Source organism: Phyllostomus hastatus, unplaced genomic scaffold (genome assembly GCF_019186645.2).
Source record: "Phyllostomus hastatus isolate PE091 unplaced genomic scaffold, TTU_PhHast_1.1 phas_scaffold_93, whole genome shotgun sequence".
In the NCBI taxonomy this organism is placed as follows: domain Eukaryota; kingdom Metazoa; phylum Chordata; class Mammalia; order Chiroptera; family Phyllostomidae; genus Phyllostomus; species Phyllostomus hastatus.
The window spans coordinates 26,659,594-26,679,415 of record NW_025334042.1 but is presented as its reverse complement, the minus strand read 5'-3'; the positions used below and the strand labels follow the sequence as shown (position 1 = coordinate 26,679,415).

The 19,822-nt window shown below is 35.6% G+C and overlaps 1 protein-coding gene across 1 annotated transcript in view; it reads right to left on the bottom strand.

Moving 5' to 3' along the window:
• The window catches only part of ADAMTS20 (ADAM metallopeptidase with thrombospondin type 1 motif 20), a 165,405-nt gene that overhangs the window by 83,589 nt on the left and 61,994 nt on the right, over nucleotides 1-19,822 (bottom strand). The window contains exons 5-14 of the mRNA XM_045829562.1: nucleotides 18,367-18,450; nucleotides 17,714-17,838; nucleotides 16,319-16,359; nucleotides 13,664-13,769; nucleotides 11,745-11,891; nucleotides 10,707-10,848; nucleotides 8,999-9,103; nucleotides 2,856-3,001; nucleotides 1,500-1,681; nucleotides 1,263-1,399 (exon numbers count right to left, since the gene is read on the bottom strand). Coding sequence (XP_045685518.1) covers nucleotides 1,263-1,399; nucleotides 1,500-1,681; nucleotides 2,856-3,001; nucleotides 8,999-9,103; nucleotides 10,707-10,848; nucleotides 11,745-11,891; nucleotides 13,664-13,769; nucleotides 16,319-16,359; nucleotides 17,714-17,838; nucleotides 18,367-18,450 — 1,215 coding nt within the window. The remainder of the gene's footprint in view (nucleotides 1-1,262; nucleotides 1,400-1,499; nucleotides 1,682-2,855; nucleotides 3,002-8,998; nucleotides 9,104-10,706; nucleotides 10,849-11,744; nucleotides 11,892-13,663; nucleotides 13,770-16,318; nucleotides 16,360-17,713; nucleotides 17,839-18,366; nucleotides 18,451-19,822) is intronic.

Below are 19,822 nucleotides of genomic sequence, written 5' to 3'. Positions count from 1 at the left end.
AAAATTTCAACCAGGTGTTTTCTGAAAGTAGTATGCATCTATATGTTCAGGTAATTTATTTTTGATTAATATGATTTTCTGCCATTAATGTGTAGATAAAACAAGTTTTTCAGGCCGCTGAGTACCCTTTTTCTAGTATTTAAGGTATTCCATGTGCAAGTTATTTTACGTTCCTTGGAACATCTCATTAGTACTTTGTAGGCAATGCCTTTTATCACCTGGGTAACTGGTATTAGATGTTTGGTTACTGGGAGAATTGGCCCTAGCAAGTTCCACTGAACTAAAAGAATGAGTTCATAAAATTACATGTGTATCCTTTAGATGGCATTCACTATCCTGGTTTTCAAATTCATCATTCATTTTTAAGATTACCAGGTGTAATGCGTGTGCTTTAATTCAGGGTCTCAGCTGCTCGCTGAGGATCCTGTTAAATGGCCCACCTACTTCCAGTCCTCTCCTACCCCAGTACATTCTAAACATTCTACCATGAAAATCAAATTACATCTCTTGCTCAATCCAAATCCTTCTAAGAACCTCCAAGGACTTCAAGAAAAAGTGCATAAAATAACTACCAGCTAGCCCCTACTTCCAGCCCTGGTCCCTTACTTCCTCATCTTTCTAAATCCTACTCAACCTCAATAATTAGCTCAGTTCTCACATGCTCCATGAGCAGTCTCCAAAGCCTTTACCCACCTCCCCATAAATAAGACATTCCTTCCTCAATAACCCCTAGCCACCTTGCCCATGACTCAACAGCACTGCAGTGTAATTGTCTATCTGCCTATCTCCCTCACAAATCTGCAACCTCCTTGGAGGTTAGTACTCTGTTCCATCCTTTTATCTAACTACCTAGTAGGTACTCAGTAAATGTTCGATACGGGTACCCAAGAAGTAAGAGAAGATAATGGAAAGAGGGAGGGAGTATATCACTGCTTTTAACACAGAGCAGGTAAAAAAGTCACTACAGAAGGTCCATTTGAAGGATCAAAAGGTTTTACAACACTTGAGTCCTAACATCACCTTTTCAGAAAGTTGACCTTATCCACTGTCTTGATTTTGAGTACCATACACAAAAGAAAACTGGCACACTTATCTTAATGCTCCCTGAGTTACTCTTGATGGCAGAAAATCACCCAGTAAACAGTCTCCCATGATACGCCCGCAGACAGTATGACTATCACCAAAGGAATCCACAAGGAAGTATCGTGAAACAGTGGAAGCAATCATCTTCTGAAGGTCACTTTCAATGTAAGTCTACTTACTCGACACAGGCCTTGAACGCAGATGTCATTAGTTTCAGTTCCACAAGGGGTGCCATCGGCAACCCTGTCCTTCAACTGGTAGAAGTTAGTGGTTCCAGCAACCCGACAATAGAGTTTACAGCGATCTTTTATGGCAACTGTACAAAAAAAAGGTCAAATTTTTGGTGAACAATAAAACAATTGTGTATTCCTTTGTCTCAGAACAAGATTCACATCAAAAATGTTCTGATGACTCACTCCCGCTGTACTTCGGAAGCCATCTCACGTTAGGAGGAAGACCGTTGATGTTGAAGTGTTTACCATCAAAATCAGAGCACTGCTTCTCTCGAAAGTCTTGCTTGCCTTTTGGACATGAATCAGTGTTACATGACCGAAATTTCATCCTGCGGCCCACACAGTACTTTCCTCCGTTTCTTGGCCTAGTCAAATTCATTACATTTTAAAGCACATCAGTACAACATTCTTCTGGCCATTTACTTCCAAAACTGTTCCATTCCTTTCCAGGATGCCCCACTAACGCTGCGTATGTAACAGATGCAACAGGGTTTTTAAGCAAGTCTATGGCTAATCAACTAAAAACACCCATCTAGTGGACACTGTGGCCTGGAGGGCGGAAATGGTACCTACTCCATCACTTGACTAACTAATAGGGAATTATGGTGGGAATTTATTTTAAAACTTCAAAAAGTCATTTGTTCATTTTCTGGGGGGAAAAAGACATAGTGAGCCAAAGATGATAACAAAGAAAGATAACACCATGTGAAATGAAAGAAGAAATATGGATGTGTCTGTGTCATACCTATCCTACTTATCACTCAGTTCAAAGAGTTTCATGGTATCAATCTATATTCATCCATCTCTATTTCAATTTATGCTGGAAAATAAAAACTCTTTCCAGAGCATTTTTTAAATATAAGGAATTGTAGGATAACTTATTTTAAAATTCAAATGAACTCAGATTTTACTCAGAATGTCATATTTCTTCATTAGAAGTTCTTGTTACTAGACTTTAAGTAGAACATCATTATTGCTTTATCTATATATATCATATAACATTGGAAACATTTTAAAATCTTTATGGAATCTCTAAATTCCTATAAATAATACTGAGGGGAGACAAGCTTCAGTACTTATTCATGCTAAACACATGGATAGATCTATAACATAAGAAGCAAAGACAGAAAATATGACTTGTCAAATTACACACACACACAAAAAACTGGTAATGAAACTACATATTTTGACCAGGAGAGACGAAACATAGTTAAAAGGAGAAAGTAGCTTTCAACAGAAACACAGTTAAGTGTAAAAATACCATTACATTACTGTCATTATTTAGAGCTATTTCTCAAATATGCAATAAATCAGGGAAAAAATGGGTGTGTCTCAACTCAGATTCTAGAGATTATTTTTATTCATTTTTTAAGGTCTGAATCTACCAAGATATAAAGTAATATGACTTAAAGTGTTCTGAAGTTTTCTGACTCTCAGAAACTTACAGACTGACCTCCAGTTTAGAAGTGAATGAAACTGATGTTTAGTTTCTGGTGCCTTGAGATAATCTTAATTTACAGTGACATAAAAAAGACATACTCGGGGCGATTACAGAGCCTGGATGTGCTTTTGATTCCACCTCCACATGTTCTTGAACAAGAACTGTAAGGTCCCCATGGTCCCCATTCACCATCTACAGGACGTGTTTCCATTTCTTTGTTTACACATAGGCCATGGTGGCAATGCTATAAAAATAACACAGAAAGAAGTGATTCATGTATATCTAATTAGAACACCAGAGTAACTACATAGCAGCATAAATTTCAGTAGAAGAATAAAATGTATACAATTTAAAGCAAAATGTTATTTCAGATGTGATTACATTTAGCACCATGCCATGAATATTTACTGAGTATCTACTGAGTTAATTAAGAAAACCTATGGAATGCAACAAGAATTAAAAATTTTCCCTTGACTTTGAGATTTAGTTTCTTTAGGGGAAGGAAAACCTACACACATGAAAAAAATTTAGTAAGATAAAGATTTTTTAAAAAGAAGCAAATATTAGATTAATACAATATATATCCATGCTTGCTGTTTTCATGTAGTTATCTATCATTTTCTCACTCTCTTAGCTTTCTACTCCATTTCATCCAAAGTCTCAATAATCATCTTGTTTCTTTCTTACATCAAGAAAATGGAAACTTACAGAAGAATCTGCTGCAATCTCCCAATGCCCGTTCTACCCACTCATCAGTGTCTTTGCCCAGTACTCAGCCTTTCTGCCTCTTCGTATACATGAAAAATCCAGGATCCTAGCCAAGGTCAACCCCTCCACCCATCCACTTACTAATCACAGGCCTTCTCATTACTCAGAACATCGCTCAGCAATTCTCTCATCTCCCCAATAGCACCATTGTCCCAGTAAGCATTCAGGAACTTTTGTAAGAGTGTACAGAGTAATTTTATGTTTATTAAAGTTAGTAATTTTAAAATTAGCTTATATTTGTTTTATTTTAAATTTAATTTTAATTTTCATTGTTAACATGAAGTTTACCATCTTAACCACTTTGAAGTGTATGATTTGGTGATATTAAGTACATTCACGCTGTTATGCAACCATCTATCCAAACTGAAATCTTCATCTTCCCAAACTATAACTGTGTACCCATTAAATAATTCTTCACCCTCCCTCCTCCCAGCCCCTGGCAACCACCATTCTATTTTGTTTCTGTGAATTGGACTACTCTAGATATATCTCATATAACTGAACTCATACTGCATCTGTCTTTATGATTAGCTTATTTCACTTAGCAGAATGTCTTCAAGGTTCACACACAGAGCATGTGCCAGAATTTCCTTCTTTTAAAAAGATTGAATCTGGGCAGTGGGTACACAATACAATACACAGATGATGTATCACAGAAATGTACACTTGAGACCTATATGATCTTATTAACCAATGTCACCCCAATACATTAAATTTAAAAGGAGGCTAAATCATTTTATCGCATGTATATACTATATTTTGTTTATTCATTCATCTGTTGATGAACAGTTGGGTTGCTTCACCTCTTGGCCACTGTAAATAATGCTGCCATGAACATGAGCATGTAAATATCTCTTCAAGACCTTGTTCTCGATTCTGTTGGATATATACCCCAGAAGTGGTATTGTTGGGTCATATGATAATTCTACTTTTAATTTTTTTGAGGAACTCCATTGTTTCTATAGGAAAATCTGGCTAACATTTTGGATGTCTTATTTTATTTCATTTTGCTAGTCAATCACTTTTATTACTTTGTACCAAAAAATCAAATTTTCAGAAGGAGAAGACTGGTCCTTTACTAGAGACAGTTTGAAAATACTCTACTAGAATATTCTCACCAACATATAAGCATATTCTTGTTTCTCCCACCAGAAATCAACTTTTCTTAGATCTCACTTTCCTCCCCAGCTGCTGTCCTATTTCTCCTGGAAAGGGTTGTTTATGTCCATTGTCTAACTCTCTGCCTATTTTTTCATAAACCCACCATAGCCAAGCTTTTATACCTCAACTTCCATGAATCTGTTCATGTGTAGGTTTCCAGTGACCTTCCGCAGTGTATAACCAATGGCCAGTTCTCAGTCTGCTTTCCTTGCTTAGAAATATATAATAGAGCTAATTATTATTTTTTCCATTTTTTATTGTTCTGCAATTACAGTTGTCCCTATTTTTCCCCTATTACTCTCCCCCCTACTACCTGCCCCCACACCTCCCTCATTCAATCTTCCCCTCCCCATTGTCCTTTGTATGTTCCTTGACGACCCTTCCCCTTCTTTGCCCTGTTATCCTCCTCTACCCCCTCTGGTTACCGTCAGTTTGTTCTTAATTTCAATGTCTCTGGTTATATTTTGCTTGCTTGTCTGTTTTGCTGATTAGGTTCCACTTATAGGTGAGATCACATGGTATTTGTCTTTCACTGCCTGGCTTATTTCCCACTTAGCATAATGCTCTCCAGGTTATTCTTGATTCATTATTTTTCTCATAGTTTACAAGGCTCTATACTCTTGGTTTTCCTTCTTTACAATTTCTTTTGATGTTCCTTCTTTCCAAATTCTTTTTTGTTTATCTTTTCTATTGTTTATACAATTACAGTTGTTTCCTATTTCTCTCCCTTTTCCCACCTCCACCCACCCCACACTCTTCCCTCTTTCAGTTAATCCCCATATCATTTTCCATGACCTTGGGTCATGCATAAGTGTCCTTTGATTAATCTCTTCACTATCTTTCATCCATTGCCCCATCTTCACTCCCTTCTAGACACTGTCTTTTCTATGTATTTATGCTTCTGTTTCTATTCATTAGTTTATTATGTTCATTAGATTCCACGTATAAATGAGACCATGTAGTATTTATCTTTCACTGACTGGTTTAGTTTGCTTAGCATAATATTCTCCAGATCCATCCATGCTGTCACAAAACGTAAGAGTTTCTCTTTTACTGCTGTGTAATACTCCATCATATAAATATTGCAATGTTACCAGGCTCAGGCCCTGGCCCTCTATTCTCTATCAATAATCACTCCCAATCCAGATCTTTCTCCTGATCTACAAACTACATGGACAACTGCTTCTTCATCTTCACTTGAAGGTCTAATAAACATTTCAAATGTAGAAACCCAAAATCAAACTCCTACCCTGCCCCCTCAAAATCTCTTGAGTTGATCTAAGTTAATCATGTAGCAGCCCTTAATAAATCTTTGTTGAATGAATGAATTCTATAGGCAAGTTTATTAGAAGAAAAAAATGCTCTGGGCCCTCCATTGGAACAAATCATTCAACGTAAGAAAGCCACATTAGGAGTGAACAAAAACAAATTCTAAGAATAGAATGTACTAGGCACATGTAAATTTTGTTGGCATCTTCCATAAATATTTCAATAATCCCTGCATGCACCTACAGGTTTGTGTGTGAAATCAGAGCATGAAAAGTTAAAATGTAATACTGTTCACCATTGAGTAAAAGATTCCCTTAATACGGGATTATTGCTAATGCTAATGCAATGTAAGAGCTCACTACTTTCAGTTAATAATAAAAGGGAAATTATACTTATCAGGATCCAACTTGCTGTTACCCCAAACACCACCATTGCTTTCAATCTACATGGCTTTAAAGTAGGTTTCAGTACTTGTCACATTTATTTTAATTCTGACAAATCCATGCCCACCATAATGTCATTGGGGGAATATTCAAATGGCAAATAATCATACAAAAAGATGCTTAAAATTGGTAATAATCAGGAAAATGTAAATTAAAACCATGATGAAATTCCATGTTATGGCCACTAGAATACATTCTGCTAAGTCACTCACAATATCAAATATTGGCAAGGAATGCAGGACAACTGGAACTTTCAGATATTTGGCAGGAGTCTAAAATGGTACACGTACTTTGGAAAATTGTCTGGCACTCTCTCACGAAGTTAAACATACACCTACCCTATGACCCAGAAATTCTACTCCAGGTATTTACCCAAGAGAAATGCAAACATATGCCCATAAGGAGACCTGTACAAAGATGCTCACAGCAGCTTTGTTCATCACAGCCAAAAACTGGAAATGATCCAAATATCCATCAACAAAAGACTAAGTAAACAAATTACGGTGCACTTGTACAGCTGAATTATACCACATCATAAAGGAATGAAGTACTGATGCATAGAATAATATGGATGAAACTCAAAAACATCATGTTGAGCCAAAGAAGCTTGACCTACTCTACTCCCCTCCCCAAAAGGTTATACTATATAGTCCCCTTTACACTAAAATCAAGAACAGAGAGACTAATGTATGAAGATGGAAACATGGACAGGAGCTCTTTGTAGAGAGAAGGGACATTGTCAACAAAGAGTCAAGACTGAACTTTCTCAACAGGGATGGGTGTTTTGTGTGTCTACACTCAATAAAACCAATCAAATTGCAATACTTAAGGTAAGTGCATTTTACTCAGATATCTCAATTTTACTTAAAAATCTTAATTAATTTACTTAATTACTCACAAACTTAATTTAAGATTTTAGGAATAGCATTCACTATGTGGAGTATGCTTTGTATGTCCCTGCACTCAGTTTCAAAAATGTTTATGCCCAAACTGGACTTGGGTTGCTCAATGAATTAGTTACACACAGTGTATCTCTTAATATTTACTAATATATCAGTTATTATTTTAGCCTGAATGTCTATGGAATAAAGTGACTTTAAAATTTGCTAGGCATTCAGGCCCAATCCTAGATTTGAATCAGGTGAATATCTTGCAGCAAATCTTCTTTCTAATATTCAGAGAGGTCTTTTTCTGTCTTACCCTCAGATCATCAATCACTCACAAATGCCACAGCCTCCCCACAAAAAAAAATAATTACAAGTACTAGTCACAAGAACTGAGAAAACATTTTTTAATAATTAATTCTTACTCTCCAAATAGAAGCCTTAGATGAAGTTCAAATTTTAAAATTCAGTTCCAGCCCTAGCTGGCATGGCCATGTGGATTGGTTCGCACCAGACTGCGAACCAAGGGTGGCCGGTTCGATTCTCAGTCAGGGCACATGCCTGAGTTGTGGGCCAGGTTCCCAGGAGGGGGCGCTTGAGAGGCAACCACACAGTGATGCCTGCCTCTCCTTCTCCTCTCTCTCTCCTTCTCCCTCCATTCCCCTCTCTAAGAATAAATGAAATCTTAATAAAATTCAGTTCTAGCTTAAATCTATAAACTGAAGAATTCCACTAGATTTTTGATTCAATGAGTATTTCAGCAACTGCAAAAACTGCTGAAACTCCAGATAAAACTTTAATAATTAATTTGTGATGTGAGTGAAATCCATGGAAAACATGCCTTTTGAAGGAAAAGTGAGGCAAGGAAAGGGCACAGCTGGCACAAACATTTCAATAACACAAAAAATGGTAAAGACATAAGTTCAACTAGGGGACTGAACTTAACTTTTAAGTTTTTACTTTTGCCTAATGTGAACTTAGGCAGCACTAGCTGACCGATTCCTAAGAAGTATTCCTTTTGTACTGGGGTAGCTCAGAGGAGGCTAACAGACTAAAACATATTCAGTAGAGGCAGTATTTGCTACCAAGGCCAAAATAACTTGCCTTCACACTGGAGTACCAAGTACAATACTGCATCTTCAACATTCAGCACATATCATGATCACGGTGAGCCCTATCACTCGGCGTATCTTATTGGCAGATTTACATAAGTTCATGAATGACATTAGAATGGTAAAGATGTAGTATGGTAGGCAGTTTATTATAGAGATATAATATATATTTTAATGTATGTTTAGAACTAATAAGATCCAAAGGAGACACTTTAAACTTTCAGTTATACTTAACTAAATTTTATGGGGAAAAATGTATGAAATGGTAACACCCTTGAATTTGGGAATTTGCTGAAATTTTAGGACCTTTATGTCTATGCTCATTTTTAATTAAAAAAATCTGTAATATACTTAAATAACTACATAAACATGTAATTATTTCAGGATAACTATGTAACTTTAACAGTCACCTGCTAGATCTTGAAAAATGGGTAAAGTTATCATTTTAATTCACTAGACACCATAGTACATAAAAAAAACCATGGCAACAACATTAAATCAACTAGTGGAACAAAAGGTCACAGCAAACAATGAAGAGTGCTGACACAGAGCATCACGTCCTTGGGTAATCTCGACACAAGACTCACCCTTGGAGAACACCTACCATCCCAGGACCACAGTTCGTGCCGTCTGCCAGTGGCATGTGCTGCGTACGACAGCCCTTGTGAACACCTTCTGCGCTTGTGCACCAGAGACGCCTGCACTGTTTCTGCAGAGTAACACAGGGCAGGGGAGAGAGAGTATAAGTAATGTCACAACCACCAGGCTAGTTCAAGATAATGCAGCTCAAAAATTGATCTTACATAGTTCCCGGTTTCATGGTCAGAGCTGGAAATAATCAGCAAAATATCTTTACAAAGTAAGTTCTAGCCATTGATTTTCCTCTAAGTACATAAAATAAAAGTAGTTTTTAAACAACTTTTAGATTTTTGTTATACATTGAACAGTGGGAGAGATGAATTGGAGTGGAAATATCCAAAATTATGAGACATTTTTCTTTCTTTGCAAGACATTTTTCTAAAGGACTTTTTGTTGTTAAGTGTTATTCACAAGGAGTTTCCAAAAGCCCTCTTTGATCCAACAGAGGAATGTATGAATAATGTGCATAGAAATACTGTATAATGTATACTGGTGTCCTATTTTGTGAATATAATGCAGACTTTCAACTTTTGAACAAAGGGTTCTGAAGTTTTCACAAGAAACAAATCCATGGAAGCTCACTGGAGCCATCCCCAAGATAATTCCTTTCTTTTTCTGAATTTAAATTCAAAGTTTATTTAGTGTCTAACTCAGGTAGGAAAGAGAAAGAAATGTATCTTTTATGTAAAGAAAATAAGTAACATGAACCTTACTAGTGGATGTTAAAAGGCTTATTAAAATTTGTAACCACAAATTTTAAGATGTTAGGAACAGCATTTAGTATGTGGAGTACGCTTTGTATGTCCCTGCACTCACTGTTAAGTGACTTTCATTCCTTCATTCAACAGGCATTTATTCTATGGCACCTATTATGTGGCAGATCTTTAACTGAACACTGTGGATGTATCTATTTAAATGAGTAAATAAGGTTGCATTTCTGGTCCAATGATTCTCACCACTATCTAACCTATGAAAAATTCTGAACATAACTTATACATAGTTTAATGCACACTTAACAACAGGCCCCAAATCTGATTCCTCTTGATTCAAATCTATATAAATTAAAATGTAGTCTTATACTCATGTGTCTTTTAATACAGCTCATTATCAAAATACAAAAATGTCTCACCTAATTTTCTCCCCCATCCCCAAAATAATATCAATGGAAAGTAAATATTTAAAGTCCTTTAATTTTTAAAACCTCTCTGTGGCTTTATTTCTAAACAGAAATACTTCACAGGATTTTGTGAGAGTTAACAAAGATAATTTTTAAATACCTAACCTAGTACCTGCCATAGTTTGCCATTTTTAACCTCTTTATGACAAACACCAAATTTTTCTAACACTTAAAAACTTTTGAGCCCTGGCTGGCATAGCTCAGTGGATTGAGCGCAGGCTGCAAACCAAAGTGTCGCAGTTTCAATTCCCAGTCAGGGCACATGCCTGGGTTGCAGGCCACAGCCCCCAGCAACCGCACATTGATGTTCCTCTCTCTCTCTCTCTCTCTCTCTCTCTTTCTCCCTCCCTTCCCTCTCTAAAAATAAATAAAATCTTAAAAAAAAACTTTTAAGGTATATTTAGTTCACTTTCTTTTCAAGAGAATATATAATTTTAAATATATTCAAACTGCAACTTTATGGTAGTTTTCAAACAAAAGGACAAAATTTTCTTACCAAATAGGGACACACTTGTGATCCAGGACCAAACATAAGTTCACACTGCTTGTTTACATCATATATCAATCCAGGGAGTTGTAAAGACAGATCATAGATTCTTCCGTTTGGTTTGTCAAGGAGGCAATCCCCATGACCAGTACTGTGCCAGTGGCAAAAAATAAAATATTGTGGATATATAGAGATGCATGTCAATATAAGATTCCTTTATCACTTTTTACCGACTTCTGCTCCAAAGAGATTACCTATATTTTTTATAATTTAAAACCCAGCTCAAATTAAAGTCAGTAAGAAACCCTCACTGCTTACAAAAAACTTTTTATATGTTTGTTCTTATTTGAGCCCCACTACTGCCTTGAAGGTACAATTTTTAAAAAAGACCATGGCAAATCCATCAGAATACAATTTATGAAACAGACATGCATATGGTGACCATACTATACTTTTGGTCTACTTTGCTATCTGACAGTAACACCTTACATGGAAAAGTCAAAATGTAAAAATGTTTTCAAATCATTTGAGAAAACACATTTATAGCTCTAAACAACAATAAAGGAATTTCAAAACGTATTATTATGCCATCTCCACCTCAAAGAGGTTTTTCAAGAAAGGAGTATGACGCAGAGTCAGCAACAACAACAACTTTGGGACTTTGTTTTGGTTCCACCACCTCCCAGGATGCATGAGTGCAGACAAGTCTCTTAATCGCCCTGAGCCCTAAGTCTCCTCATCTGTACATTAAGAATGGTAATATCTACCCTGCAAATTGTTGTTAGAGTACATGATATATTTAAAAGTGGTAAATGGCAGGGGAAATGCTAGATATGAATTGCAACAAGAAAAATTTTAGGAATGAAATGCAAACAATTCTCTTCCCATGTTTTTAAACATCCATTTGTACAGTGAATATAAGCTCAAATGTAAACAATAGAAAACTAAACAGAAATTGAACCCCTTTAAGAGAACATGCAAATTTCAAATTTTATAATCTAATAAGTGTTCAGTAATTGAACTAAGGCAACATAAAGTCAGACTTACTCTAGGAATTCAGTGATATATTTCTGACTGCACTTGGACCAGGTCCAAGGACTTGTGTGGTAATTTAAAGTTGGAGCCATCACATGATATTGATGTTTAATTCCGGTTTCCTTACATTTAAAACTATCATCATGGGGAACATTAAATCTAAAAATAAAAACAGACACTTAAAAAGGATACTGAAATATGTATGCATTATTAACAGATCTCTTAAATTTGTATTATAATATAAAATGCAGGTTAAGTCTGGTTACATCCGAATTTGTATTCTTAATCTCTTCACAAAGCATTATTCAACTAGGTTATCTTCATGTTAAGAAGTATATAACCTCTGAGAAAGACTAGATGCTAATTTTGATCATTAGCAGTCTAATAAGGTATCTGAGTCTGAACAATAAAATATTTGTATTCTTGTTCACCTCATCACAATATGAATAAAGTATTCATATAAAAATACTGGCAGTTTTCAACATGCATACCTTAGATGTGTGGAAAGATTAGGTAAAGGCAATACCATACCAAATTCCAGACCACTGATTATTGGTACAGTATGAAAAGGGCTTCTTTAATCACTAGTTCCATATCATTCTATAATGTCTACCTATTCTTTGTGAAACAGACTAAGTTTCTATCTATAATCATTAAGCAATGATTGATAGACTAGGGTAATAAAAACATTCCTGAAAAGCAACCAAATCTTCACAACAAGAGTAATACTGAATAATTAGCTGATTGGCAACTGATCTTATGCATTTTTTTTTGAGGACCCAAATACAAACTCGCAGCTAAAAGGAATGTTGAAACTACTTTGCAGGCTGAAATTTGTTCTAAAGTCTGTCTTTTAGTTCAACTACTTACCCATATTCTAAAGACACCTAAAGAGTTTCTCAGGGAGAAAATTAATGTCTAAGATGGTGCACTCTGCAAGAACAGTCTTCTAAACCAGCAAATAGTGCTTTCGGATGTCACTGCAGTGCATCTGTGGCCTTTAGATATGCTCCTGATCCTAACCTCCCACTTGAAGAAAAAACTTAAAAATCTGAGTGTGCGTCTTGCTAATGCTCATGAGATATAACCACTCTAAAAGGGAACTGAAGAGGCACTAGTTTAATAAAAATGATCTCCATTTGGAGTTATCCCAGCAGAATACTCTAATTATGCCAAGGCATGACCAGGAAAAATAAATGTAGTTAAACTAAGAGGCAAATCAAGACTCAATTCCTTGTTAGCCATTAACCAAGAAACCCCAGAGTTCTGGGCGTGCATCAGAATCATTTTACAGAGGATGAGTTTGTATAGAGGTTTCTGGCTTGCCACGGGAGCTCTGAAGGTAACACTGGAAATCACGGCCTCCATTCTTATAGCATATAGCCCTAGTAGAATTTTTAATAATATAGGAACAAATAATTGAATCCCAAATTTTTACAAAAAAACCCACAACTATAGATCTGGGAGAAAAAAACTTTTTTTCATCTTTTAAGTATTAAGAAATTCCCGTGTGCCACCTTCTCTGCTAGGGCTCTGAGCTATAAGAGCAAGAAATAAGTTGGTATTACAAATATTTTTGGGAGTTGCCCTTAAACAGGAGCCCCTACAGGCCCTCCCATAAGATGGTAGACAGTACCTGGTCATGTATAGGATAACAAGGTATAGAGGCCAGAAGTGCTTGTCATGTAATCCAATACAGTAAATGAAATAAAAGAATTCCCAAGTTCTAGTTCTTTGCTTAGACTGTTGGTCTGTGCAGCCTGTCTGACCTAACATAAATCACAAAAGAGCCCGAGTTAGCATTTCAGAGATAAAAATTACACTAAAAATATTTTTAAGACACAGAGGTGCGAATTTCTTGAAGATGGAATTTTAGGCACACTAAATAGAATGAATAGAAGACGTGCACTGAGGTGACAGACGGCACTTACACATGCCCAAGCTCGTGGGCTATGGTGAAGGCAGCACTGAGTCCATTTTCTTCACTAATAGAGCAGCTTCGTAAAGGATCACACAAGGTACCTAATTCTGCTAAACCTGAAAAATTTCACATTTGTATTTCATCAAAAGGGGAAATATCAAATCAGAGAACTAAATTTTAAAGCATTTACCATTGGCATTACTACTTAGAAATGAGCAAAGTTGGCTGTTAATAGTGCATAAATGTTTTATAAGGTAAAAAAATGATTTGTTTGCAGTTGAAGTCTTTTTAACAACTTCTTGGTTTCCTTTACTAGAGAAAATAATCCCAAAATATGGGGTGAGCAAATAATTCTTTTAAAAAAAGAAAAAGAATATTTGTTACAGGAAGGATAAACTTTTAGACTACATTAGTATAGATTATAAGAAAAGCAATGAATAAAACTGGTAACAGAACTAATAAAGAAAATACAATGGGACACTATGAATTTTCCTTAAAGTTTTTAGGCAGGCTATAATTACTCAGTTACCACGATAATTAAATGAATTAATACAGGGTAGGGCAAAAGTAGGTTTACAGTTGCTCATATGGAAAGTACAATAGTAAGTGCATATTAACATAAGAACAAACTGTGCTTCACATGCAGCTATAAATCCATCTTTGCCCACCCTGTATGTTACATGCTTGTGACAAGAATTATTATGAGCACTTAATTTTGTAACTATTTCAGCTCTCATTACCCTTGATTCAACAAAGAATAATAAAAACACTTTCATTTTCATAATTTATGTTTGTAAATGTCACTGATTTATGAGCATTGGGGTGGCTAAAAACTACAAAAAAAAATATTGGGGACTAGGCGACCACCCACTTCCACATGATCAATGCAGAATGTCTAGCATTAAATCAATTTAAAAAATAGTAAGGTGTGACAGGCGTATTCATGCTTAACCTTTAGTATAAAGATGTGACAACAGGGCATAGTTAATGTAAGAAATATGTTTAATGGATTCTTGTTAGATAAAATAGACCTAACAAAGCCAAAGAAGAGTTTGCAGGAAGAGAGTAGGGTCTGCTGCAATAAATATGAGTAGCAGGTGTCTATTTGCACATTTGTAGAAGATTAGTTTCTAAAGGGTCCTCTTAACACAAAGAAATTAGATTAACAAAATTACTTTTTAATGAATACTAACCTCACATGTTTTACAAGAATGGTCAAGTCCCCAAATCTAACACACATTCTCTCCGTGCCCCCCTCTCATCCAACATGCATGCATACCCACACACATTTACACCTGAGATAAACCCTAAGGGGTAAGCAAATAGTAAGGACAAAAAACACTCTGAAAGCAAATACTGATTAAAGCAATATGATCCAGTGCTAAGAGCTTGCTGGAAAAAGCTGCAAGGTACAGGATCTGATGCTAATTTTCCACATTAAGTCAGGGACCCTGGTCTGTAACACCCTTTGGATAATAGCAAAACAACCTAACAAACAAAAACAGAAAACCCAGTCTGAAAGAAGTACATTCTTTTTAAGCAGTTCACTCCTCAACTCATGGATTAATATTAAGTAAATATGAGCTCATAATCAAAGATAGCCAAACACACAAACAAGTCAACACAAGAGAAAGCAGAAACCACATATTTGGCCTTCGACTATTTAAGATATGGGAACTGTCAGAAATGGATATAAAGTTACTCCAAATGAAATGTTTGAGTAAACATGAAAGGCAATTACAAATATGAGCAAATATAAAAAGAATGCAAACAAAATGAACACAGATTTTGAACAAGAACCAATCAGGTGCTATTCAATGGAAAGATATCTTGAAATGAAAAATTAAGAGAATGGTTGAAATATCAAATTAGATACAGCCAAAGAGAGAAATAATAAAATGCATGTTAGAGCTGCTTGGATGAATCATGAGGAAGAAAATGAAAGCATGGAATACAGAATGAGAAGACTTAACACAACTATAACTGGGGTGCCATGAGAGAACAGGTAGAATGTAAGGACAAACTTTGAAAAAAAATAAATGAGGATGGGAATTTTTTAAAGTTGAAGATATTAATCAATAGATCAATAAATATAGGAATCACAACATATCCCAAGCAGAATAAACAGGAAGAACTCTATATTAAGATATAATTTTAATAAAACTTCATTCTATCCAAAACAAAGAGAGGATCCTATGTGCAGCCAGAAGAACTGGTACATAGAAAATTTACTCAACTGGTGCCCTCTTGGGGAAAAGCAAAGGGATGGACTAGGACTGAGCACAGGTCCCCCACAATGGTATTGATAAAATTTGAGCTCTTTCATCCAGTAGTGGATTCGTGGCTATTCCTTTTATTATTTTGCTTTAAATTTGCACATTAAGCATTTGCATAAGGTCATTAAGCATTATTTTGTATGAATTTTGTATTATAAATTAAAACACATTAAAATAAGTCAAGCTTCACACAGCAATTCATATTTAGTAACTGACACACATTAGCTCTTTTTATACTTTAAAATTTGTAGAAGCACAATCAAATAACAGCAACAACTATAATCATTAAGATAACTTATCAAAGTGACTAAAAGGAAAAATAATCTAAACATCTTAAATAATTCAGTAAACAATTATGTAGGTTATATTTAATTTACAAAGTAACTTACCTAATGTGTCACATTTCTCTCGTGCTCCACAAATGTCTTCCCTTAAAAAAAATTTTTGAAGCATTTTCAGAAAATATTTTTGCAACAAGTCAAAACAGGGATCAGAAGCTTTAACTATTGCCACAAACTGACTTCTAAAATCCAGTTCTTAATAAGCTCTCAATAAATTTAAACCTAGAGCTGTACATATCAATGGGTGATAATATAAAAATGATTGCTGTAAATAGATGAAGCTTAACCAAGTTCCTTGAAAAGCTTTCTAAGTGTATTTTTCACCTATCTGCCTTTCCTTACACAGCATATATAATTTATTCTTTTCTTAATGTCTGGACGTCATTATGAGCCTCACTGATTATCCTCTGCTGCAAAATAATGATGCTCTCAGATGTTACCAAGTTGCTTAAGTTTTTGCTTCTTCCTTACTTTGTCACTAGCCATTTAACTTGACAGTCCCTTGTCTCTTTGGTCTCCTCTTATAGCCCTTTCTCCCTCCCATCTTTAAGCTGTATCTATGGTCTTTGTTGCTTGGCCTCTTAACTACAATCCAGGGCAGAACCATGGACATTGATAATAGAATACTGTGTATAAAATTGAGCTAATTCTGCTTTAGTTTTGCAAAGACATAAAGCACATGGATCATATGTCTCCAGTTACATATGGACTAAAAGTTTCCATTTCAGGATTCTATAGAGCTGAGATTTCTCCAACTCTGACCCTCAAGTGAGATAGATTTATTTCTTTTGCTCAAACAACTGACAAAATACACCCAACAAACCTAGAATCTAAATATGCTGGTAGCATCAATGCTGCTGAAACAAAGGTATGAATTAAAAATGTATAGTGGTGCTTGTAAAATGGATAATCATCTTATAATAGCAGAAGCTGTTTTTCAAATAGTTAAATAAGTTTTAGAAAAACCCTAGCAAAAGCAGCCTAGTAATTAAGACATGTACTGAGCATCAAAACAACAACAAACATTTTTTAAGCAGAAAGACCACGTTTATCCGACAATCAAATTTAAAAGCTCTTCTTTCCAAGTGATTGAAAAATCAAGTGGGGAAATTAACAAAACCTGTTCCCAGCTTCCTAAGTTAAATTCTAAATATTTTTCTAATTCTCTTATTCTGCCACAAATATAATAAGGTAATTATTTTTTCTAGGTCATACCATTACTTAACCTAACACTGCCAATCTCCTAGGAATCAAGTAGTGGACTAGTCTGAAGGGATAGAAAAATGCTTTCATTCAATAAGACTTTTTGTAATACAACTTCTCATAGAACACTGCTGTCTAATATTGATAAAGAATTAAGGTAACAGGAAGAATTAGTGATCATGCAGGAGAAAAAGTGTAAGTAAAATTGTAGTTAGAAGTGTTACATTTCTTAAACTGTACCTAGTGATAAGAACAGCAGTATCATGGTGGGAAGGGTGAGCATCATCAAGAACATTCTGAGTCTGTTGCCACAAACAAAAGTTACGTAACGTGGTAGCTGCATTAAAACTGATGACTGGTCCTTCCTGTGCAAAAAAAAAAAAAAAAAGCGCAATTCAGTATTATGCAAAACATTCATGGTGTATTTTCCCTTGGAGCTTGTCAGGGTCCATGCAATTTATCAAATAGCATTTTACTAGGCAAATGAAGTGGCATTCTCCATCACATCATAAACATATTTTAGCAATACTTACAACATTGTGTTCAAAACTGAATCCAATTAGACTTCTCAATATGATCATCCAGTATTTAGAATAAAAAACCTACCTTTTAAAAATTACCTTATTTTAAATCTTTCAATCAAAGGCTTATAAAAATGAATTTCTGGATGTTTTCAAGCTTACATTCTTTAATTGTTTATTAACATTTGTGATTTCCTTGCTGTTATTTTATATCTATCACAACAGAAAAATCTTTTCAAATCAAGTTTCTTAAACATAAATTTTTATTGAAAGTATCTCATTTCTAATAAGTTTCATAGTAAAGATATATATTTTTTTCATGCTAGGAGCCTACCACAACTAAGATTACTAATTTTAGAACTTTTTTTTTACCTGTTCATTATGAATTACAATTAATTTTACAATTACTATGTTTATAAGATTTCCAATACTTGAGTCCTTGTAGATTGCTGCAACCTGCAAGGGTAAAAGAATGTAGGATTAGATGTCTAAAATGAATATTTCTTTTCAAAAGTAAATTGAAACCAGTCCAAGAGCATCAATTCTCCAACTTAGCTGCAGATTGGAGTCTCCTAGGGAGCTTTTCGCAAATCCTGAAGCTCGGGCCACATCCTTTACCAATTAAGTTAGAATCTCGAAGGTTGAGAGACTCAGTCATCAATATCTTTTAAAATTCCTCAGAAATTTTTTCTAATGATTCCAATGTGAAGCCAACTTTGAGAACCAGTATCCTGACCTTTGCTACTGCAGTTTGTCCATAACCAGCAGCATCCATATCATGCAGAATGAGGCAAATCTCAGGCCTCACTCTGGACTAGTCAGTCAAAAATCTACATTTTAATAAGATTTGAATATGCATCAGAGCTTGGAAAATACTATTCTGGATGATTCAACAAGAAATTCACTTCATTCTGTCACAATCTGCAATTTATGTGCCCACAATACTACTTGATAAATATATAGTTTCACCTATTCTTTTCTGGTAGTTTGATCTCTTCTGCTATGGTTGCGTATTTTCAATTGTGATTATTCTTATGATTTTTAATGTTTAGCACTACTGGAACCCGTGAAGACTGATTCCTCCAGAATCATATAAAGCCACATTAGAGGTTATAGGTCACAACCTGGTTCTTAAGTCTCCAAAATTAGAGAATGCAGTCTGTGAGGCACTCTGCAAGGGCTCCATTTGTGACTCCTGGTTAAGGTGCTATCCAACTCACTAATTCATATCCTCCTCTTGTAGCTATCACGGAAGTTACAACTGCAGCAGGAGTGTCTTCCATGGCCAATGCTTCTGACTTGTACTCCTTTAGTGACATAACTCTGGGACCTGGACTACCTGTGCATTAAATTGCTTCAGAAACCTGGATCACCATCTCCTGGACCCATGCCCAAACCAAGACAGCAATTACTTCATGAAGTGCTACTTTCAGTTATTTAATAAATATTCAGCATCTACTCCTTGCTTTGTTGGCTGGAGGACATGATTGATCACTGATGTGGAGAATGCAATTTGCTACAAGTATCAGAAGTGGACCCCTCAACTCCAACAGCCAAAGCTGCTTCAACATGATGAATAACATACCTGCTTCTGCTGCTTCCAGCACCACATAGAGTACTACCAGAACCAGGGCCACAAGCATCTCTGCAGGGTCAGCATGGCTTAACTAACACATTCCTGCGTCTTCCCTATTGGTTTAGCATTGCAGCCACGAACACAGGTTTGTCATCTCTCCCTGGAGTGATGCCTTTGGCTTTGTGGGTGGCATTTTTTGGCAAGAGTGGTGGCCACCCAGTGGGTTTGAGAGGAAATTAAGATGGGGCCCAT